This window comes from Diceros bicornis, chromosome 4, assembly GCF_020826845.1.
Source record: "Diceros bicornis minor isolate mBicDic1 chromosome 4, mDicBic1.mat.cur, whole genome shotgun sequence".
NCBI lineage: Eukaryota > Metazoa > Chordata > Mammalia > Perissodactyla > Rhinocerotidae > Diceros > Diceros bicornis.
The window spans coordinates 88604675-88630094 of NC_080743.1; the positions used below are offsets into that span (position 1 = coordinate 88604675).

Here is a 25420-nt window from a genome sequence, read left to right on the forward strand (position 1 = left end):
CAAAATAAGGAATTATTATTCAGTCATTACCCATAATTTATACATACTGATTTTTATATATATTTCTAATATGTGGCAACAAGGATCTGCTTTTTCTTTTTCTTTTTGTTTTTTTTTGGTGAGGAAGATTGGCCCTGAGCTAACATCTGCCAATCCTCCTCTTTTTGCTGAGGAAGACCGGCCCTGGGCTAACATCCATGCCCATCTTTCTCCACTTTATATGGGATGCCGCCACAGCACGGCTTGACAAGCAGTGCGTTGGTGCGTGCCTCGGATCTGAACCAGCAAACCCCGGGCCCCCACAGCGGAACGCGTGCACTTCACCGCTTGCGCCACCGGGCCAGCCCAAAGATCTGCATTTTTTAAATGAAGAAAACACAAAAGGAAGTGTTCTAACAGAAGTATCAACACCCCTACATTATACATATACAGTAATTTTGGATTACTGGTTTAGCTGATTAAAAACTGTATACATATTTAATGAGCAAGTTAATGTCAATGCAGAGACGAATACAGTTATAAGCTTATATAGCACCTTTCTCCCACAGATCTTAAAGCATTTTCCAAAATATTCTTCACCATCTTCCATAAAGTGAGCAGATGGCTAGATTCTTCTAGCTTTAAATGGCAAGATTTAGATACAAAAAGGTTAAGCAGTTTCCCAAAGAGTCCAAGCGAGCCAAGAGCAAAACAGAAATAGAACCTCAGATTCCTGACTCTTAGTCTCACACTAAAGCTACCAGACCTCACTTAACCCTTGCCATTTCTGATCTTAGAATTTTACAAAGTAACAACAGTAATAACAGCACCAGCAAAGACGGTACTTAATAAGTGCTAGCCAGGAACTGTACTAAGGGCTTTCTATGCATGATCTCATTTACGCCTCACAGCATCTCTGTGAGGTTGGTACTATCATTACTTCCATATTACACATAAAGAAACTGAAGCACAGAGAATTTGAGTAAACTGATGACAGTCACACTGTTAGTAAGTAGTAAAGTCAGAATTTCAACCAAAGTAGTTTGACTCTGTAGCCCATAATCATAATCACAATGCTATGCTACATCTGGGCTACTCACTGGAGTCAGGAGTTTTGGGGTCTCACCAAGCTAGATTTTATTCTTACTAGCAATTTGGTCTAGGTATAAATACTACATGTCCCAGATTACACCTGTTGTCCCAAAGTAATTGTTAATAGTGCCCTCTTTCAATCTTCACAAGCCTCTCTGTTTAAATTATAAATTATAAGGTTATCTTCAAATTAGGCATGTCTTTTATCTTCACTTTATTTTACTCACTTGTAAAATAAAGACATTTGATTAGAGGACTTTTAAGGTTTTTTAAAATTCTAAAATAATTTAATAAAATAAAGTATAAGGACACAGATAATTAGAAAGGTTTTTGCTTATAGTAAGTATTCATTATAGTCCTTAAAGTTATAAATTTTTATAGAAAAGCAAAAGTTTACCAAACACAAAAATGTTCACTAGTTAACTGAGCTCTTACAAAAATCAATCCCCACTTGAACACTATCCATCCTTGAACCTTTGTTGGTCATTGTTAAACACTGTATGAGTGCAAAATAACTGCAGAGTCAAATTGCTAATCTTGCAAAAGAGATAAGATTTCACAAAGATGAGAGAGCTATGTTGGAAAAGAGCTCAGATCTCATGTAAAATTTCTGATAAGAAAGGATATGTAAGAGTTACATCATTTAACAACTGCAGAAAATTGACATGGATGATGACAAACTAGGCACAGTAAACCAAAGAATAACAAAGGATTAAGAAAGAGTCTTGGGCCAGACAAGATGGCATAGACTCATTTCTCCCTACCCTTCCCTGCTAAATACAACTATAAACTTTGGAACTTCAAAAGGCTGCCACAGAACTCTGAAAATGGAAAGAAGGCTGACTTGCTAGGGGCTCCAGGGCTGAAGAACAACATAGTGGCAGGACATCTTACAACCCCTGGTTCAACAGAAGAAGGTGACCCAGGCCTTGCCCCAAACCTAGCAACAGAAAGTGGCCTAGGGAGGCTCATTCCTTTCAACACTGGACAAGGCCAACAGCACTGGTAAGGGGGTATTGATAGGCCTGCAGACAATGAGCAGCTGAGGGAAGCACTCTCCTTCCCTTCCAAACCTAAGATTCCCCTCCCCCACTGAGAACACTAGGTAGCCCAGGGGCATTGGAAAGAGGGACCTACTACAACAAGGGCCCAGTCTGGGAACTGTTCTCCATCTCTCACAATCAGGGGGATCCTGCCACAGCAGCCCAGCCTGGAAAGACTCTTTGTCCCCAAGGGCTGGAGACTCCCTTCTCCCTCTTAGAGGCACGGATGGCCTGTCCTGGGGAAGCTCATTCTGCTCCCTCAGCTAGCACCAGCAGGGACCAGTAGGAGGCCCAGATAAACCAAGCACACCAAAAGAGTACTCCAAAAGATCTGAAAATTAAATTGTCGGTGGAACCAGATTCCTCAACAATAGGCCTGTAGCTACATGCTAAACCTAAATAGGGTGACTGCCTGCTAAAATAAAAGATTTAAATAGCACCCAGAGTTTCCTAACATAACAGCCAAAATGTTCAACATTCAATAAAAAAAAATCATCCATCATAACAAGAAACAAGAATATTACAATTTGAATGTGAAAGGACAGTCAACTGAGATTAATCAGATACTGAAATTATCTGAGAAGAAATTTAAAACAGCCATCATAAAATGCTTCATAATCAACTGGAAATTCTCTTGGAACAAATTAAGAAAATAGAAAATCTCAGCAAAGAAACATAAGTTATAAAAAAGAACTGCATGGAAATTATAGAACTGAAAAATACAATAACAGAAATAGATAGCTCACTAGAACAGCTCAATAGTAGAAAGGAGATGACAGAAGACAGAAGTATCAAACTTGAGGACAGAGCAATAGAATTTACTGAATATGAACAACAGAGAGACAATAGACTGAAAAAATAAATTTAAAAAGAACAAAGACCTGCAGGATGATATCAAAAGATCCAACATTCGTATCATCAGGGGCCCAGGAGAAGAGAAACAGAGTAGGGACAAAAGAGTATTTGACAAAATGGCTGAAGACCTCTGAAAAGGGTAGGCAAGAGACAAAAGCCTATAGATTCAAGAAGCTGAGTGAATCCAAATAGGATAACCCCAAAAAGTTCAAGACAAGACATATCATAACTAAACTGAAAAATAAAGACAAAGAATAAATCTTGAAAGCAGTCAGAGAAATGACATATTACCTATAGGAGAACACCAATTCAAATGACAGTAGAATTCTCATTTGAAACCACAGAGGCCAGAAGGAAGTGGGACAAAATTTTTTTAGTGCTGAAGAAAAGAACCATCAACTGCAAATTCTATACCTGATGAAACTATCCTTCTGAAATGAAGGGGAAATAAAGACCACTCTCAGAAGAAGGAAAACTAATACAATTTGTCCCTAGCAGGCCTACCCTTAAAGAATGGCAAAAGGGAGTGCTTCAAACAAAAAGGAAATGATAATAGAAGGAATTTTATAGCACTAGGAAAGAATAAAAAACAATAGAAAGAGCAGAAATATGAGAATATATTATATTCTGTTATCCTGAGTTTTATAAATATTTATTGATTGAAGTAAAAATAACAATACCATCTGACACTTCAGGTAATGACATTTTAAAGTGGGAAAAGTAGAGGGACCTAAATGGAAGTAAGGTTTCCATACTTCACTCACTCACCGTGGTAAAATGTTGATACCAGTAAACTGTGATGTCACATATGAATAATTTAATACCTCTAGAACCATAAATAAATTTAATTTTGTATAGAAGACTATATAAAGAGATACACTCAAAAACATATGAACAAATCAAGAAACGAACCTGCAGGTGAAATAAGGCAGTTCTCTATCCTCATGCTGTCAACAGTGCTCCCTTAGTAAGTGACCAGTTGAACTGGGGAGAGAGCTAAAGGTAAACACCATAGCAAGAGAACATAGAATCTTCATATGGAAAGAAATTTCCAGACTAAGAGGTCCAACTATAGCCTCCACATGGATGTATGTGTTTGAGGAGGGGGGCAAAATTCATCTGCACTATAATTATCTGCATTTCACAGTTACCCAAATGAAGAGTAAGTAAAGTTGTCCAAGATACTGCATTGCTAAGTTGGTAGGCTTCTTGCCACCTTTTACTCACTCTTACCAGTACAATCATTAATCATGCATCATTGGCAGAGGAAGGGAAGGTATTAAGTAAACGTTAATGAATCTTATCCATGATCAAGGCTCGACTTATTCTTGTTCAATTAATGTAAAGACAAAAGGATAAAGATATCAGACTGGTGGTGGATTCAGGTCTACCTCTTAGGGTCTCCCATCTCTCATTTCCAAATCCACAGCCTTAACAGAGGAAAGAGCTTCCTTCTGAAACTACAATATTTATCCCTACATATAAAATGTTTCTCCCCATACATAAAGTGAACTTACTACTTTCTCCACAATGCATGTATTATCAAATTACATATGTGAAAGGGTTTGAAAACTATAAAGAACCCAAAAAACATACAGTACTTTTGTTGCTTGTTTTACAACACAGATTGGAGATCTTCTGAAAGCTATACATAGAGAGCACTTCATTCTTTAATACAGTATTTTATCCCAAGTACAGACACAATTTACATCAATAATACTCATTTAGGATATGTAAGTTCTAAATATACAGCACTCCAGAAGGAAGCATGATTATCAGAAACTAAATACTCAGCTGTATTCACAAATTCATCTTATTTTTTCATTTTATTTATAAATTGCAAAATATTTATTCTTTCCCCAGAATTCTACCTTGTGCTTTATGTCCTGCGCTTTTATTTTAAAACTGTGTTGTTAAAATATAACAATGTGGCAACAGGATATAATAATAGGGCTTAGTTTTCCAATAAACTGAAATAAGTATAAATTTTAAAAAGAAGGAAGCTTGGGGCCGGCCCTGTGGCGCAGCGGTTAAGTGCACGCGCTCCGCTGCTGGTGGCCCGGGTTCAGATCCCGGGCATGCACCGACACACTGCTTGTCAGGCCATGCTGTGGCGGCGTCCCATATAAAGTGGAGGAAGATGGGCACAGATGTTAGCCCAGGGCCAGTCTTCCTCAGCAAAAAGAGGAGGATTGGCATGGATGTTAGCTCAGGGCTGATCTTCCTCACAAAAAATAAAAATAAAAATAAATAAAAAGAAGGAGGCTTGAAAGAATTAACTAAAGGACTAACAAATTCTTCTAATGATTTTGTAAAAAAACTGTAATAAAATAATTGTGCAGAGAAAATAAAATGTGAAGAAGTATGCCATAACTTGCAATCATACAATTTTGTTCAGAAAAAATACTCCAAACAAAAGTTCATTATTTTAATAATTAGTGCATAGTTGCAATTCTAACCTAAATTTTATTTAAAAGATTAAAGTTTTTCATAAATTCCCATTTCATATTTTTTCAAGATAAATTCTCAATCATCCTCTATCTTCCCCCTGCCCCCTCATACACACATGTATACATTATTTAGTATGAAATTCTGGCAACTGCTTTGAATGATTTATTTGAAGTGGTATTTTTCCAATACCATTTACTCTTGGATGAAATGTCCCTTTGCATCTAGTATTTGCAGTAGGCTAATGTTGAAAAAGAAAACTGGCTAAAAATAGCAAAAAACGGCCCTATTAATAGTGCTTAAATGAACATTCTTCATTGGTGAAAAAAATACATGATGAACACTGGCCTTCAGAATAGACAGGATTCACAAAAAAATATTAAGTTTCTTTCAGTTGAACAAAATGATACATTTAGAATTCCATAGAGAACAGGAATAGGAAAGCATTATTCAAAGGAATACAGTCTCAATCTAGGGATCAATAGCAATATCTGAGGCATAACTATCAATCCAATAAATTGGAATAAAGGCTAGAGAGGATTAATAAACAAGCTACAATCATGATTTCCACTAGCAACCAACCTCTGTTCACTGTGGACAATCGGTGTTCACAAAACACTGTTTGAAAGGCCATGCCCTAAAGTTAAGTCATGGGACAAAAAGCAACTCAACAACTTAATATTAAATATAAAATAATCAAATATAGAAATCTGAGTTAAGTTAAATACTTCATATTTTATTATAGACTAAGCCAGGCACCAAAATGTTAAGAAATATTCATAAAAAAATTTTTAAATGCCGTTCATCTGTTTTTAATAAACTAGGAAGTGACCTATATCACCTTATTTTAAGAGCAGAATACCTCTGCCCAGATTAAGGACGAATAATATTACAAGAGGGCTTATTTTTTTGAACACCTAGTTTAGGATGCCGACAAAAAGATGGAGGCAAATAAAACAAATACCAGAATATCAGTGCCTGGTCTCCACGTATTAGAATCACCACACAATCTTAAAGCATTTTCCTTACTCTGAGATACTGGCAAGTACTACTGTGAAACGAATGAGTTCCATTAGGTAAAGTTTTCAGCAGTCCCTTGAATGTCTAAAACACTTTGAATAAAAAAAAGTCCATTATAAGTTGCTTAAAATGCCATCACTACTACTTAAGAATGATAAACATGACTTTCTCAAAGAAAGCTTAAAGATAGCTGTACCCATGACAGCTATCATTATTTACATATATTGTCAGTAATTTGTTGTATATTATTCTGCCAGTAGTAGAAAATCTTCACTAGTATTTACAGTACATCTATAGCTTATAAAGCACTGTGCTAAACATATACCAGGCATGGACTCTGCCTCTCTCTTAAAAAAACCTTGGATCTGGAAATAAACCCACAAATGCTGACAACAACTCATATGTTCTAACCACCAGATACCACTTTTCTTCAGAACAACAAACCACACACACAGCATTCAAAATACTCATTATTTTGACCAAGGTTATGGTTATATACTGTGCTAAGTTGTAATTGAATTGGTATCCCTTAAGCTTCAAACTATTTTGACATTTTGGTGATAATATCAAAAATATAGACATAACACAGGATTTCTATTTTATAAAGGCAAGTGAATAAATAACCATCAAATCCAGAAATTAGAAACTAAGAGAAAAACAAAGCTAAGGATGTCTCAATGAGAAACTTCACATGAGAATGACAGGATAAATGCCTGTGGTTTACTGACTAAAGTTCAGTCACCAGGAACCTGTATACTCATGCGGATGAGGTTTCACAATCATAGATTCAGTCATTACTCATCTTACTCTTCTCTTTGCTTCCTCACAAAACTATATCAGCCTTGAGCGTGAGAAGTTGACTAAAAACTGCCTCAGGCAGATAAAAATATGACAATCACCCTGTCAATGAAAACAAATCGCCATGTTCACTATAATCAAGCTACCAGTGGGAAACTCTAGATAACAGAGTAGGAAACATTCATATTTATACTTTCAGCACAGGTGTAGGAAAGTGTTGATTCCTGAAAGTATTCGATTAAGACTAATATCTTGCAAATACCTTACACAAATATTTATTCAATGAACAAATACCTAGATCTAAAATACGAATAAAATAGCAAGACTGTTACACGTTTAGATAACAAATGAAAAACTAAATGTGACTTAAGGTCTCAAAACACCACATCATTATTTTGGATGCAGGAAATCTCCTTTGCAAAAAATAAGAATAAGTGCCCAAGAGAAATGAAAACATATGCCCACATAAAAACTTATCCTTGAATGTTCATAGCAGCATAATAGCCAAAAAGTAAAAACAACCAAATGTCCATTCAATTGATGAATATATAAATAAAATGTGGTATATCCATACAATAGAATATTATTTGGTCATAAAAGAAATGAATTACTGATAGATGTCACAACATGGATGAACCACGAAAACACTATGCTAAATAAAAGAGGTCATATACAAAAGGCCACATATTGTATGATTCCATTATATGAAATCTATAGGCAAATCTATACAGACAAAAAGTACATTAATGGTTACCTATGGCTGAGTAGGAGGCAGTTGTGAAATGACTGCTAATAAGTACAGAGTTTCTTTTTGGTGTTACAAAACTGATTATGGTGTGGTTACACAATTTTGTGAATATACTAAAAACAACCAAATTGTACAAAAGGACAAATATTGTATGATTCCACTTATACAAGATACCTAGAGCAGGCAAATTCATAGCAACAGAGAGTGGAATAGTGGTTACCAGGGGCTGTGGAGAGAAGAATGGGAATTATTGCTTAATGGATACAGAGTTTCAGTTGGGAAAGATGAAATACTCTGAGCTGGATGGTGGTAATGGTTGCACAACAATGTGAATGCACTTAATTCTACTAAACCCCACACTTAAAAACGTTAAAATGATAAATTTTATGGTATGTATATGTTACCACAATTCAAAAAAAAACCAATTGAGTTATGTACTTTAAATGAGTAAATTGTATGGTATATGAATTATATCTCAATAAAGCTATTAAATAAAAGTAAGTAAGGGGTGCAAGGCAAAGGAAACCACGAACAAAATGAAAAGCCAACCCACCAACCGGGAGAAAATATTTGCAAATCATGTATTTGACAAGAGGTTAATTTCTAAAATATATAAAGACCTCATATAACTCAACAACAAAAAACAAACAATCCAATCAAAAAATGGGCGGAGGATATGAACAGCCATTTTTGCAAAGAAGACATACAGAAGGCCAGCGGGCAGATGAAAAGATGTTCAACATCACTAATTCTTAGGGAAATGCAAATCAAAACTTACACCTGTCAGAATGGCTATAATTAACAAGACAAAAAATAACAAATGTTGGAGAGGATGTGGAGAAAAGGGAACTCTCCTACACTGCTGGTGGGAATGCAAACTGGTGCAGCCACTATGGAAAACAGTATGGAGATTTCTCAAAAAATTAAAAATAGAAGTACCATACGGATCCAGCTATCCCACTACTTGGGTATTTATCCAAAGAACATGAAATCAACAATTCAAAGAGATTTATGCAGCCCTATGTTCATCACAGTATTATTCACAAGAGCCAAGACGTGGAAGCAACCAAGTGCCCATCGACTGATGAATGGATAAAGAAGATGGGGTATGTATGTACATATATAATGGAATACTACTCAGCCATAAAAAAAGACAAAATTATGCCATTTGCAACAACATGGATGGAACTTAAGGGTATTATGTTAAGTAAAATAAGCCAGACAAAGACAAACACCATAAGATTTCAGTCACATTTGGAAGATACACAAACACATGGATAAGGAAAACAGATTAGTGGTTACCAGAGGCAAAGGGGGTGGGGGGCAGGGCAAAAGGGGTAAAGGGGCCCCTATGTACGGTGATGGATAAAAACTAGACTATTGAGGGTGAGCACAATGCAGTCTATACAGAAACTGACATATAAGGTACACCTGAAATTACACAATGTTATAAACCAATATGATCTCAATAAAATAATTTTAAAAACACATTATGACAAAGCCAAGACTAAATCTATGTTTAGCAAAAATTTTAAATGTACCCAATATACCTTTAAAAAGAAAAGACTTTCAGTCTAGTTTTATAAAAGCCAAATACATTACAAAGTATTTCAGAAAGGTTAAAATAAAAGCTTGGGTAAATATACATTTAAACAATACACACAAAAAGAAAGCACTGGTTGTGATTTTAATATTAAAAAATAGAATGCAAGAAAATTATCAAAATAAAAAAGGATACTTTATAATGATAGATTTTAATTCACAAGGAAGACTTACTCGTGACTGTTATCTATGCAAATAGTAATATAGCAACAAATATCTTAAAGCAGGAAACTCCTCATAAAGGAGATGCAAAGGCAGAAATACACAGAAGCATTCTAACATTAGAAAAACCTATCACACATCTATCAAACATTTTCAGCCAAGAAAATGTTAATTAATTAATTGGGTGGTGAACACGATGTAGTCTACACAGAAATCAAAATATAATGATGTACACCTAAAATTTATATAATGCTATAAACCAACGTTACCTCTGTAAAAAAAAAAAAAAAAGAATTAAACTACAAAAAAAAAAAAGTAAGCAGATTGTGTGTGTGTGTGTACAGAAAAGTAAGAATATTAAACTTGCCACCACAACAGGTAAACTCCAAGTCTATAATCATAAAAGTTGAGTGGCTCTGCTAATAAACTCTGGTTAGTCTGGAATAACATGGCCAGGTGTGTCAAGGTCAGAGTGCTAGTCTTGACACTCTCATTACCCTCACGCTATATCCCCCACCTGAGTGATTTCATCCACTCCTGTGGCTTCAACGCCCATGTGCTGATGACTCCCCAATGTGTATCTTCATATGGGAACTGATCTCTACTCCTGAACTCCTGCCACATTATTCCTCAATGCTCATTGGATAGATGCTCCCAAGTTCTTGAAAACCTCTCAAAAATCATATACTCAAAGGCGGCTACAAAATGGAGGGGTAAGAACAGAGGTTTGGAGTCAGAGAGACCTAGGACCTACCACTTACTAGCTATCGGATAGTCTTAGGTAAGTAACCGAAACTTCCTGTGCCTCTACTCCTTACTTTTAAAATGAGAATAACTCTAACTGCTTCACGGGATTATTCAGAGGATTAACCCAGATATATGCATATAAAGCACCCAGAGGTTGAAAAAACAAGCATATAGAAATTACTGAACACATGTCCACTGCCTTCCCCTTTGAACTTTCTCTACTTCTTTATTCTCAAACTTGTTAAAGGTGTCACCATTTTCCAAATCTATAAACCTTGTTATTATTGATTCCTATTTGCCTTCTGCATTGTTCTTCAAATTCTATCAATATACCTCAGAAATGTCTTTTTATTTGAGTCGCTACCCTCATTTAATATTGAGACTTCTTTAATTTAGGCTTTTATCATGTCTCACTTAAACTCTGGCACAATTTAATTTTATATCCCCATCATCAGCCCATCATCCATGCTACCATAAAATTATCTTTCTAAAAAACAAAGCTTATCTCCTACCTTAAAATCTCTGTTACCTTTGAAATCCAAAAACTTTAGCTTGATACTCAGCACAGAACTCTTCAAACACTGACGCTTCACTTTCCTTTCCAGTCACATCTACTCATATTTCCATCCTCTAAATTTTTTACTTTGTGAACGCCTCACCATTCCCTAGATTTACTCCCGGCCTTCACACTGTTCCCTCTGTCTAGAATACCCCTGACTCCTTTCGTTAACTTGAGAGAGTTTTATTAATCCAAATCTATTTCAAATGATCTTGTCAGAGACTGTTGTTTCTGTTTACATATCTGTCTCCTTACTATACTGTAAACTACTAGAGCGAGGATAATGGGCTATATTCATTTCTGTATCATCCTCAGTGGCTGGTGATAAAGAAAAAATGAAGTGAGTCAATAAGAAAGGAAAGACACAGATCTAGTTACATTAAGAAACAGAGCCCAACATAAAATGTCACAGGTTAATTTTTGCTCCAAGGTAAATGCCAGAGATGCCTAGTGTTTGGTGCAAGTCACACCACAAAGTTTCGACCAGTGACATAAACTATTAATCACAACATTTAAAACCAAATCCTTTCTGGGTTTTTTTTTCTTTGCTTTTTAAGACTTCACTGGAAAACCATAAGCAACTGAAAACCAAAGAATCACTAATCTTTATACTCTTGAGGAGTTAAAAAAAATGATCCAGTTGCAAGATACATCAAAAAATATTACTCAGATGAATAGGCAAGTTTTAGAGTGGTTATTGAAAATTTCACTAGTTTTTTGGGCTAGGTCCTAAAATTAGAATCTCTGATTTTGGAAACTGAGATTAACAGCAAATTCTAAAGCTGACAGACAGGTACAAGTTTATGGTATCATATCCCTAAGTATACCGGCAGATTACATACCTATCTCGAGATAAATTCTAGTCTAGGTTAGGGGTGGCTCAACACTCAAGATTACTAGGCGTAGTCTAGGAAAACTACCATATGGTTGATGTCACCATTAACTACCATTGACTACACTGGGTCAGACCCTTTGCACTTAATATTTCAATAAAGAATGTCTTCTGGTTATCTGAGGGTTTGGTAATCAACGGCTCTCTAACTCAAATATCTAGAAAATGAGCATGAAAAAAGATACTGGCAGCCAGGAGAAGGTGGGATAACAGCTGAATAATCTTGAAATGAACTAGGATATTTCAGATAAATGAATAAACTGGCTAGGAAATTTTATTCCTTAGGATACTGGCTCTCTCCTATACATTTATTTACTGATTTACTGACTTGGTGACTTTAAGTTAAATTACTTTGTTTTAGATAAGAAAACCAAACCAGTTAGTTAGTTGTTAAGGAAAGTCTTTCCATATAAAGCACATATTTTTTTCATTTTATTTGTCAGATTGCTCAGAAATTGCATAACCACACGGAAAGAGTGAAATCTGATCATTTAAGCAATGAGACAAAAAGGACAAGAAAATTTTACTTTCAAGAATAGCTTTGTTGGAGCCTTTGATACAAATTCAATGAGGGCATTAAACTAAAATATTCAAGTAAGTTTTTCTATTGATTATATCTAATAATTAGCTCAGATTTTATACTAACTGGATTTACTTAAACAAAAGGCAAAAAGAAATACAAATTTTGTTAACACTGGATGTTATTTTACTTAGCACATATTAGCAAACTGAAAATCCAAGGGAAAATAATTTAAAAACATAAAGCACCAAAATGAAACAAGAAGCAGAAAAACAGTTAGCAATAATAGTGAATGCAAAATTTTAAATCATCTTAAAAAAAATCACTGAAGAATAAAAGCATGAATGAATTCACCAGAGATAATTCCAAAAGTGTTATTTATATTATTCTAAAATTCAGAAGAGGATTACATTTTATTCAATGGGCTCAAAAGTAATACACAGTTTTGATCTCAAAAATCACTCAATAATAGGATCCAAAAAAACTACTGTGCAATCTCAGAGGTAAGAATACAGTTACAGGGCCGGCCCCGTGGCTTAGCTGTTAAGTGGGCGCACTCCGCTACTGGCAACCCAGATTCGGATCCCGGGCGCGCACCGACACACCGCTTCTCCGGCAATGCTGAGGCCGCGTTCCACATACAGCAACTAGAAGGATGTGCAACTATGACATACAGCTATCTATTGGGGCTTTGGGGAAAAAAAAAAAGGAGGAGGATTGGCAATAGATGTTAGCTCAGAGCCGGTCTTCCTCAGCAAAAAGAGGAGGATTAGCACAGATGTTAGCTCAGGGCTGATCTTCCTCACACACACACACAAAAAAAAAAAAAAAGAAGAAGGAAGTATCTGATTTGGCTTTAAAAAAAAAAAAGAACACAGTTACAGATGATTTACCAAAAAAAAAAAAAAAAGATCGTAACAAAAAGTATTAACATACCTCAGCAAAAAAATACCTTAAAATAATTATCTACCATATATAGGTTTTCCAGACATTTAATGCTGGTAAAATAATAGGAAAAAGAATAATAAAAAATATCTCTCAACAGATGCCAAGAAGGCATTTAATACAACTCAATATTCAACTCTGATTAATATTCTAAAATATTAAATACAAAATTTCTTAATATGAGAAAAAGCATATTTATATCTAGAGTCAAAATCCTATTTTCTCTAATAATACTGGTTATTAACTCTAAAGATTTAAATAAAAATAGGTGTTACCAATGGTATGTCTCTAAAGGTTTAACAACTATCCCTCCTGAAACACCACCACCCACTACCACCACCTCCACCGTTTGGGGTAGAATAGTCCCACCACAGTTAATTTGAAGCTATCAATGGAATGTCACTAAATGGGAATTGGGAATAGATGCACAAAATTGGCTTCTGCAGGCTAGCTCCAGCACTCCACTGGGTATTAATGTCTATTGAGCTCTTACTACCTGACAGGCACTATGCTATGGACTTGACACATCCCATTTCATTTAACCCTCACAACAACCTACAAAGCAGACGTTACTTCATCTTACAAATGAGGAAACCAAGGCTTAGAGAGAAAAAGTAATTTGCCCAAGGTCACATTACTAATAAGTGGTAGAGCCAGGATTTAAAAATATTTTTAATCATTTTAATTATCCTTCATTCATGACCCATTGTTATTAATGGGCCATGCATGGCCTGATTTTTAGATTAACCGACTCATCCATTCATCTACTTATCTGTACTACAATAAATACTAGTAAAACCATAATTCGACCCCTAATGAAAACAATGCCAGTACTTACATCAACCTACACACTCCTTCCCTTTCTGTCTCCTTAGCTCTCCTCAGCAAAGGCAAAGCCTAAAGTTGCTATTAATCATTCTCTTTAAAGCCAGATTTAAATCCCAGATATCTCCGAAGAAAACCTCAGATTCTTAACAGCTACGTTATGTTGCTTTTTAATAATCTTTCAAGGTAAATATTATCCTTATTTTAAATATGAGGAAGATAAGGCTCAGAGAGGTCAAACATAACTCACCAAGAATTATGTGGCAAACACATGACACATAAAGAATTTGAAAACAGGTCTTTATGTCTCCAAACATTGATCTCTTTCCAGTAAAATATTCTGCTTCTAAAATAAAGAATGCTGATTTTAAATATCAGATAGTCAGTAATTAACTAGAGCTCAATAGAAAAGTCAACATACTTCTTTATCATCTTTAAAATTAACTATAAAACACGCAATCAAAAGAGAGCCCAATCACAAGTATAGCAAAATATTTGAAGGTTAATTTTTTTATTAAGAAAATTTGCAAAATCTCAATGGAAAAATTAAAGAAGTCATGAACAAATGGAAGTGTACACATGCACACACAGTGCTCTTGGTTGAGGAGACTACATATTGTAAAAAATTGCAATTGTTCTTCTATTAATTAAACAGCAAGTAAATAGGAAGCTAAAGTAAAGTATTTCCAGAATTTGAGAACACATTTAGAAAATATCACTTAGACAAAACTGGTTATCTTAAGAAATGATTTATAAATGTATAATTAAGATTGGAACATGTATTAAGTCTACCCCAAGAAGATTCCAGGGTGTATCCTCATGAACAGATGGCTTTACTTTTATTTTAAAGCTACCATTAATTGAGCCCCTACTATGAGTTAAGTAAAGCACTTGACAAATTTAATCCTTATAACAACTCCATGACATCTGTATTACTAGCTCTATTTTCTTGTAAAGAAAATAGGGAATCAGATAGGTTATGTCTACTTCACAGCTAAAAAGAGGCAGAGCCAGAACTTACCCCCAGATCTAACTCCAACATAAGGACTAAGCAGCATCATATCACATAACTATCATACAACTGTTTCATACCTGAAATTAAAATTAAAATCCTGGGCCGGCCCCGTGGCTTAGCGGTTAAGTGCGCGCACTCCGCTGCTGGCGGCCCGGGGTTCAGATCCCGGGCGTGCACCAACGCACCGCTTCTCCGGCCATGCTGAGGCCGCGTCCCACATACAGCAACTAGAAGGATGTGCAGCTATGACATACAACTATCTACTGGGGCTTTGGGGGGAAAATAAATAAATAAATAAAATCTTTCAAAAAAAAATTAAAATCTTTAGCTTGGCAACTAAGGATTATGGCCTGTTTTAATGGTCTTCCTTATATTTTTGTCTTTGATAAAATTTATACAGTGATTTTTTTTTACTTTATAATTGGAGAAAAGGTTATTTCATTTTGCAGGAAAAAAACTTATTGCTTTCAGAAACGGTACAATCTGTGACATAAGAGCAATTCCAAGGAACATTTTAAAACAGACATAGAGACATTCAGAATATTTTAAATATATGCTGAAGTCATGTAGAAAGTAATAATTTGGTACAACTGTTATTAATATTGCTAACAGTTTACTTAGTTCTACACATCACATCATACAACTAAATCAATCCCAGAAAGGATAAGTAAGCATTTAAAAGAATTTTTTTAAATAATGAAATATAAGAATATATTTGTACTAAATGTTAAGATAAATTTTCTAAATAATGAAGAAATAAAAGAAGATCAGAAACATGCTTTATAAGATTTGAATAGCTCTTTTAAACTGCTCAAATTTTATTTAAAAACAAGAATATTTGGGATAAACGTAAATAATTTTAGAACCTACAATGTAAAATAATTGAAAATAAATATTGCTACATTTACTCAGATTCAACTTGATAAATAATCAAAAGAAACAAGAGATTCTACTTGAAAAATGATCACATATTATATTACAAATATAAACCATTTTAGGGAAAAAATGTGCCATTTCATTAACAAATAAAATAAAAATATAACAGTGATATTATATACCCATTAAACATATAATCATAAAACTTTTATTAAGTAACTACCTAATATGAGCTAGGCATCTTGTTTCATTTACTATCTGCAACAACCCTACAAAATAGTTATCATCATCGCACATTTTACTGATGAGAAAATAGAGGCTCAGAAAGGTTACAGGAAACTTTCTCAGTCATATAACTAGACAACAGCATGGGTAAAAATTTGAAGCCATTTGTCCAACTCCAAAGATCTTTTCCTTTCCCTCACCTCATGCTATGAGTAAAACAAAAAACAAAAAAACAAAGAAAACCCAGAATGCTTAAGCCCAAATTTGGTAATGTCATGAGAGAAAACTGTACTCAAATTGTTATAGGCATTATTAATGTGTTATATCTTTCTATCGGAAAACCTTACAATATATAATGAGCTACAAGATAGTCACATTCCAAGGTATAATTATTCTTATATACCCCAAAGAAATAAGCCAACAGGAAAAAAAAAGAGATTTCCATAAGTGGAAACTGTAATGGAAAAAAACTATAAACAACTGAAATGTCCAGTAGAACGTACTTCAACATTTCAATGTAACAGATTACCAGACAATCCAACATCCTTACCATTTTTATTACTGGTCAATAAATGGGAATGTATGTAAAATAGTCTTAAATCAAAAAAAGGAAGATAACTCAGCACATATTTTACAGTGAATATAACCATTTAAAAAATATACATAAATAATAAGAAAATGAGACATAAACTTAAAGTGATATAGCCTATATTTCTCTAAAGCCACTTAACTTTATAACAAAATTTTTTTTAAAGTTTCAGCATATGTGACTACATCATGTAACATTTTAAAATTTATGCTAATATATTTCATTAATGATCTCATAATTGTTGAAACCTTTGTTCCCTAGTGTTATGGACTGAATTATGTCCCCCTAAAATTCATATGTTGAATCCTTAACCCCCAATGTAACTGTATTTGGACATAGGACCTTTAAGAAGGTAATTAAGTAAATTAGGTCATAAGGCTGGGGCCCTAACCCAATAGGACTGGTGTCCTTACAAGAAGAGGAAGAGACACTAAAGGCACCTGTGCTCAGAGCAAAGGCCAAGTGAGAATACAACAAAAAGCGAGACCGATCTGCAAGCTGAAGAAGCCTCAGGAGAAAGCAACCCCACCTATACCTTGATCTTAGACTTCTGGCCTCTAGAATTGCAAGAAAATGAATTTCTGTTTTTTAAGCCACCTAGTCTGTAGCGATTTTGTTATGGCAGCCCTAGCAGACTAATACATCCAGAATACATTTATTTAAAATGAAAGAATTATATTGATATGTTGAATAATTTCAAATATAGTAGACGTATACAAAAATAGCCTATTCAAGTTCGTTGCCTAAATTTTTAAAAATTTATTAACTTCAAGGTTGCTTAACAATAGACAACATAAATATCGTAAGTGGCAAAATACTGAATCAGTAACTGCAGGACAGCTTAGATGCGAGAGATGGATAACAAAATGCTAGCTTGGTAGGTGTTACACATGCTGAAATGCAGTGATTCTTAGGAGCAATGGCAGGAAGGGAACACATTTCTCCGTAGTTTGCAGAGATATCTCTTTTGTCAACTCATTATGATATAAAGCAAACAGAAGGTCCAATTATAGAGAAGATGTGAGGCACCATTTAAATTCTTATACTAACTAGACCTTACTACTACTACTTATTATATGTAAATCTAGTGAACTTAGAGTACTTTATTTTTTTTTCTAATTTACTAATTCCCTAAAATAAGTGAGGAAGCTGTTAGTTAATAAAATAATGTGCTATGTTCCCAGCACCAAGAACAGTGTTTCAGGAACTCAATAAACTGTTGGTAAGTTAACGTTTAAGGTCCTTTCTAATAAGGTTTTTAATGAAAAAGTTATTAAAAATTGAATGAGAATATTAAAATAAAATTATCGAGAAGAAAAAAAGTAAAATTTTTTTCTAATTCCTGAGTTAGGAGGTCTTTAAAAACTAACACTGGGGAGAGAGGATATTTTTATTACTGTGACAGTATAGATAAAGAGAAAAGATAAATTACAACTAGAAAGGAGAACTACATGGGGTATATTTAATTTCCTTTCCTACTTTTTTTTTTTTAAAGCTTTCATTCCTATCTCTATCTACCGACAGAAGAAAAATAATTTAAGAATGAAATTGCCTCCCAGTAATTTCTACTTTCTAAGTGTTATACACGTTACATCTATATAGTTTACATCCCATTTATGTTTACAATTTTACAGTTTCTTCTAAGTTGCACATAACTAGTAAGTGTCAACTATGTAGACCATATGGTATTTTGTTGATTTGATATGCCATAACCTGTTTAATTATTCCTCTCTTACTGGGTGTTTCAATTTATTTCCACTATTGCAGGCATGTTGACACCATGCTTAGACATGAGCCCAAAGCAGTTAGAATCACTTTTAGTTATAAAAAGTAAAAGTTTTATTTTTTATATTGTATCATTTGACCTAGGTATTGTATCAAATGAAGGAATATATATTGCACAACTGGAGGGTTGAACATAGAACAGTAGTGAAGTTTTTGAGCTTCTCCCTTTTAAATTGATTAGGAACCCTGAGTATGATAAATTTCATTGCTTTAAACACAAGGGTAATTGTGTTCAGCCGTGATATAAGAAATTATTACTTGTTTATGCTCAGAACATGCACATGCTCAGAACAAGTTTGGGTTCAAAGAATTTAAGACTAGAACATTACAATTTATTTATATTCGCGAATTATAACAAATTCAACAATCAGATATCCTCTTTCTCCTCCTGATTTTTTAATAAACTATATCCAAGTTCACTTTCTTAATAGAAACAATATCTAATATATATTAAACAACTGCTATGTGCCAAACACTGTCTTAAATGCTTTAAATACATACTACGTTATTTAACGCCTCACATCTTGCAGTTCATATTGAAGAAGAAAAGTAACAAACACTAGTGAGTTTCAAATTAAGAAATATATCGAGGGCCGGCCCCATGGCTTAGTGGTTAAGTGCGCGCGCTCTGCTACTGGCGGCCCGGGGTTCAGATCCCGGGCGCACACCGACACACCGTTTGTCCGGCCATGCTGAGGCCGCGTCCCACATACAGCAACCAGAAGGATGTGCAACTATGACATACAACTATCTACTGGGGCTTTGGGGGGCGGGCGGGGGAAAGGAGGAGGATTGGCAATAGAGGTTAGCTCAGAGCCGGTCTTCCTCAGCAAAAAGAGGAGGATTAGCGTGGATGTTAGCTCAGGGCTGATCTTCCTCACAAAAAAAAAAAAGAAAGAAATATATCGATTTTCTTAACACAGCCTAAAAGACATCTATGTCTTGATAATTCCATATCTTGCCACAATACTGCAATAAGAACTCTGATATGAACACTTTTTATTCACATAGCATGTGTAAACTATAATTTACATAGCACGTTCAAATTTCATTTACCACTTGTGAGGAAGGAATTACTATTTCACAAAGGTGTAAAGAGAAATTCAGAGATTAAATTTCACAAATGGTAACTGGCATAGAGGGAAGTAGAATTCAGGTCTCCTAGGCCAATCGTATTCTTTCCCTTGTGGGGAAGAAAGGTTCATAACCTCAGATGGTTAGAAAACCACTGACAGAGACTCCATACTGGGTAGAAGCTACCGCCCAAAAGAAAAGGAGATCTCTTGACAATAACTACCTTCAATCTTTGTATTAAATAGTACATTTCAGTCTTAAGAGCTTGACTCGCCATTGGTGAAGCACTTAGGAGATAACATAGTAACCGGTTATAAAAATTGCTGATCTGACTGGTTGGAATACTATGTACTGTTTTTTAATTATTAGACTTGAAATCCCTTATAATACCACCTGAAACTCTGTATATGTTTCGACATGCCTAATTATTCTATGATTAAAATAGATATTAGGAAGTAATAAATACAGAACATTTCATATCTCCTTAAGTAGACCGAAAATGTGTAAAAAGCAGGAACACATTCTCAGAGCAACTCATACATAGTAGGCAATCAGTAGCTTGGCATATTTGTTAAAAACTTAAAGTGAACTATAAAAGTCCAAAAATGTTTGTAAACACAAATATTAAAAAAAAACCCTATAGCCTTCTTTTATCAAATGCACATATGTTAACCACTGAGAGGCATTAATTCTAAGAATTTATCTTAAATTCATGATTTCCTTTGATGCTCCTTTACATCATCCTTTGATCACCTGACAAGGAAACAGACATACTAGCATCCAAGGAAATGTAACAACCTAGTCTTTCAAAAATGGTAACAGAATGTTAACAAAGGAACATCAAGAAAGATTTTACTCTTGGTAATTATCTATAATCCAAGGGTAGGAAGAAAATATATACATTTATAGTATTAAAACTCACTGAGCAAAGGAAAATCTGGAAAGGACAGTGTTTAGGAGAAATATTGAATTATTGGCTTACATATATTTGGAAAATCACTTAATTTTTCACTGATATATCACACTTTTGCATTCTCCAACTTTATTTTAAAAGGAATTAAATTGTACTCCAATAACAAAATTCTTCAACAATTCTCACAATTTTAGCATAAGTTTAAAACTTCTGCTGATGTGGTCAATCTCATAAGAAAGATAACCTAAAGTTTTCTAATGGTAAGAGCTTGTCCAAAAATGATCTCAAGTGGATGGATATATTATCAGAGTTTCAGTGTTAAGATTTTGAAAAACAAAAAATAAACAAACATAGGTCCTAACACATAAGTGAAATAGTTCATCAGATAAGGTCAATCATCTCTAAGGCAATCAGATAAAAATTTAAGAGGTTTTTTTGGCTTTAACAATGCTACCGTCAATATAAAACATTTTTTAATTTAAACAAGTCCTAAATGAGGTTTACAACAAATCAATGATTCTGTTGTCTGAAATGAGTCAAACACAAATTTCTATTTTGTCATCTTAACAAATATTCAAGATTTGCATCTTCTACTTCTATATTCAAATTGTGTATTTTTATGACATAAGCAAGTCAAAATTTCACCTTATTAAAAGCTACCAATACGATTCTGCTCTAAATAGTTCTCTCTAATAACATTTGTTAATTTTTATGAAGAGATAACAGTAGAAATTCTATTTTTACTTCTCAACTTGTCATGAGGAAATTATTTGATTATTTCTCCCTCTAAATTGCATTTAACTTGCAAAAGTAGATCAAAGGGGATAAATAAGGGTAAAAACAAAGCAAAACACAACAAAAAACTTCTACACAGGCCCCAAAATTGAGTGCAAGAGTATAACCTAATAAAAATATTCCTTAGTTTAACCAAATCCAAATTTTTGGTTAACCAAATTTTTATAATTATTTCCTATCACTCATTTAAAGAGGGTTTCTGAAGCAGTATTTATCCCTTTTTAACAATTGTACTAATTAAATAAATTTGTTTTATAATGAGCAAACAGAATGGTTTAGCTTATCATAAAACACAATTAATTAAAATTCCAATAGTAATTAAATCTGAGCCATCCCTTCTTTCCCCTTCTTCATCACAATATACCTTCTCTTACTGGCTCATTGGTTGACTCTCTTTTTAGACTCAGCATCCTGGAGAAGCCACTGGAAAGAGTAGAGAAAATGCCACGGATGAAATATCCCTGCTGCTCAGACTCCACAGATCTCACTGAAGTCGGCCACGGTCTAACAAATCTGATACTGCAGCGAGGTTCTGGCTCTGAAATAGATCTGGTGAATGGAACCCGAAGTGACTGGGTGTTGACTAGGTTCAGCTTCTCTGTCGATGTTCGAAGGACCTCATTAGCAGAGGAAGAAGCATTATTATCAACCATCTTTGGCAGGACCTTCTGTTGTGGTTCATCCAAGTCTCCTTTACTATTTTGCAATCTCTCCCTTTTGCCCCCTTTCCACCTAAAGCTGGAGTGTGTTTGCCACCGATAAGCACCCAGTGGCTTTCCTAGATTAGAAACAGCGTGTTCATTTTTCTTCCTCTTGCTTTTCACTGGACCACACCATGGATAACTCTTTAAGCTTGTTTCTATGTCTGAATTTGCATAAGCAGGTTCTGACAAAGATCTTCGATAGTTTGGAGGACAAGGTGATGTTTGTCTCTTAAAGAGGCTCATCTTCCACGACTCCATTTTTAAACTTCTTTAAACTGTAAGTTTCCTCTATTCCGCACGCAGTCTTTGCAGTTGAACCACACTTGTCCGTGCAGTCCAAAACATTCAACTGCTTAAGCAGCTTTCTTCGTGTGGCTTTGAACCACAGCAGATGTTGCTGCTTAAGAGCTGGTGTCATGTTATTATCCCATTTTCCCAGATCTCCAAAATTTCAGCAGCACCCAAAAATCTCTTGCCTGAAGCAAATTATCTACAGAGTACAGCGAAAGTAAAGATTTCCAGAAGATCTTCTTGCTTCTTGCAGTAGGCTACATTTCTGTACTAGGTCTTCAGGAAATGATTTATAAAAAAAATAAGAAGTGAAATAAAAGTGACACAAAACCCACAAACACCTTTATGAACCAATAGTAGTTAAGTGTTCACCATGCAAATCATAGTGGGTTAAAAACAGATTGTGAAAGTACTCAAGCTGCCATACACACTTTCCGGAAGAAGAAAAAAAAAAAAAAAAAACTTGCTTAAAGCCTGCTCTTTAAGTGACAGCTCTTCAGAATAGTTTTTACAGTCTGCATTTCAGAAATTTAATTTCAAGAAAATCATTGCTATTTATACCACAACTTCTCTCAAAGTTAATATTGTTTTTCAACCAATAGGTAAAGTCATATACTGTTTTATTCAATTAGGCAAGGCAAAGGGGAAGAAAAAAGGACACAAGAATGTCAAAATTTAAAGCCATTTTTATTGTAAATAAAGAGAATTAAAAAAGCATAAATGGATAGAAAAGAGAACAGGGATAGAGGATATTTGCTCTGAACTATAGCAAAGGAAAAGGAAAGTCTTGAGGCAAGATCTTGTGGCAACTGGAACATAGGAATGTACATACTTAAATGATTTCGAGAAGGGGAAAGTTTGCTTTATAAATCTAACTGGGATAAGTTGTCTGGAAAAATATTCCCTATCTATTTAACCAAAGAAATTCCTTTATTCCTCTTTGTGCTGCTTACAACTTTAAAAAACAGCTGACTATTTAAAATTTTGTTAAAGCCAAGTACCTTATATTGAACCAAGATCATGAATGCCAAGTTTTTGGCTGGTTATTTTATTTTTTCAACTGTCTGCTCATAAACTCCTGAAAACAGGGGTTTCGAATGGAAAGCCTGACAGACTTTAGACCACCAATAAAAGAAATATAACAGAGCAATCAAATCACTCTGTAAGTTGTATAAAAAATGATGATTTCATCTGGAAAACTAAAAAGCTATGCATTTATTTGTAGAATGTGTACAATGGAAACCAGTTCTCACACTAAGTCTCTCTCTTCTTACTGTAGAAATAGTAAATTTAGTAACACACCTATTCTTTCAAACATATTAAAATGTTCTAGTTATTTCCATTATCATAAAGCAATAATCTCATTTTCATTTGTCTATATACCTAGTCTCTAAATTTATACATTCTATATTAAAGAAATGTTGAAGTACTAGGCTTTCCCAAAAGCATAATATATCAAATTAGAGTATCTTACAATAGTAAAATTTTCCCTTGTTTAAAAAAAAAAACACTTATGGGCCGGCCCCGTGGCTTAGCGGTTGAGTGCACGTGCTCCGCTGCTGGCGGCCCGGGTTCGGATCCTGGGCGCGCACCGACGCACCGCTTGTCTGGCCATGCTGGGGCCGTGTCCCACATGCAGCGGCTGGAGGGATGTGCAGCTGTGACATACAACTATCTACTGGGGCTTTGGGGAAAAAATAAATAAATAAAATTAAAAAAAAAACAAAAACACTTAGAAATGTGAATTTGCACAAAGAGAAAAACAATAAACATTAAACTCTAATCTCTATTTATAGCATATCACACCATCCACAAAAATTAATCTGTGATGGAAAATAAACCTAAATGTAAAATATAAAACTATAAAGCTTGTAAAAGAAACCATAAGAGAAGTTTTTGTGACCTGAGGGTAGGCAAAGATTTCTTAGAACACAGAAAGCAATAACTATGACAGGAAAATATTTATAAATGTGAATTCATGAAAATCAAAAGCTTCTGTTCCATAGAAGACATATTAAGAAAAACAATAAGCAAGCCACAAAATGGGAGAGAATATCCACAATGCAAACATCTCACAATTTGTACCACAATATTTAAAGAACTCCAACAACTTATTAATAAAAGGAAAAACAACCTAATTTTTAAAAATAGGCAAAAGAGTTGAACAAACCCTTCACAAAGAAAGCTACATGAATGGTCAATAAGCATATGAAAAAAGTACTCATCCTCATTAGTAATTAAAGAAACGCAAATTCAAGCCACAGTGAGATATCACTCACATCCACTAGAATGGCTAACATTTAAAGGGCTGATAACACCAGATGTTGGTGAGAATATGGAGCAACCAGAAATGTCATAACTGGTAATGGAAGCATAACATGGTACAATTACTACAAAACAAATTCAACAATTTTTTTTAATAAAGTTAAACATACATCTACCCTATGACCCAGCAGTTTCACTCATACACACTTACTCAAGAAAAATTAAAATATACATACTTGTACTTAAATGTTCACAGTAGCTTTATTTATAATAGCCATAAACTGGAAACAATCCAAATGCCCATGACAGTAGAATGAATAAACAAATTGTGAGTATTTTCATACAATGCTGTACTACTCAGCCATAAAAAGAATGAACTACTAATACACAAAACAATGTGGATGAATACCACAAATATTATGCCAACAAAAACTGGGCACAAAAGAGTACACACTGTATGATTCCATTTCTATAAAGTTCTAAAACAGGTGAAACTAATCTATAACGGAAAAAAACCCAGAAAAGTAGTTGTCAGTGGTGGAGGGCACTATTAACAGAAAAGGGCCACCAGGAAGCTACCCAGGGTGATAGAAACTTTCTAAGTCTTGATAGAGATGTGAGTTTGGGTATATATATTTATCAAAACTCACCCA

General features: G+C 34.5%; 1 protein-coding gene across 6 annotated transcripts in view; it reads right to left on the reverse strand.

Annotated features, from left to right (window-relative positions):
• RASAL2 (RAS protein activator like 2) overlaps nucleotides 1-25420 on the reverse strand; it is a 391607-nt gene that overhangs the window by 241300 nt on the left and 124887 nt on the right. For 2 of the 6 annotated variants that reach the window (XM_058539989.1, XM_058539987.1), the window contains exon 1: nucleotides 21872-22603. The exons of 3 other annotated variants lie outside the window; for them this stretch is intronic. In XM_058539989.1, the coding sequence (XP_058395972.1) occupies nucleotides 21872-22469 (598 nt within the window). In that variant the 5' untranslated portion in view covers nucleotides 22470-22603. Of the gene's footprint in view, nucleotides 1-21871; nucleotides 22604-25420 lie in introns of those variants that run through there. One more of the 6 variants, XM_058539988.1, reaches the window with a different exon arrangement.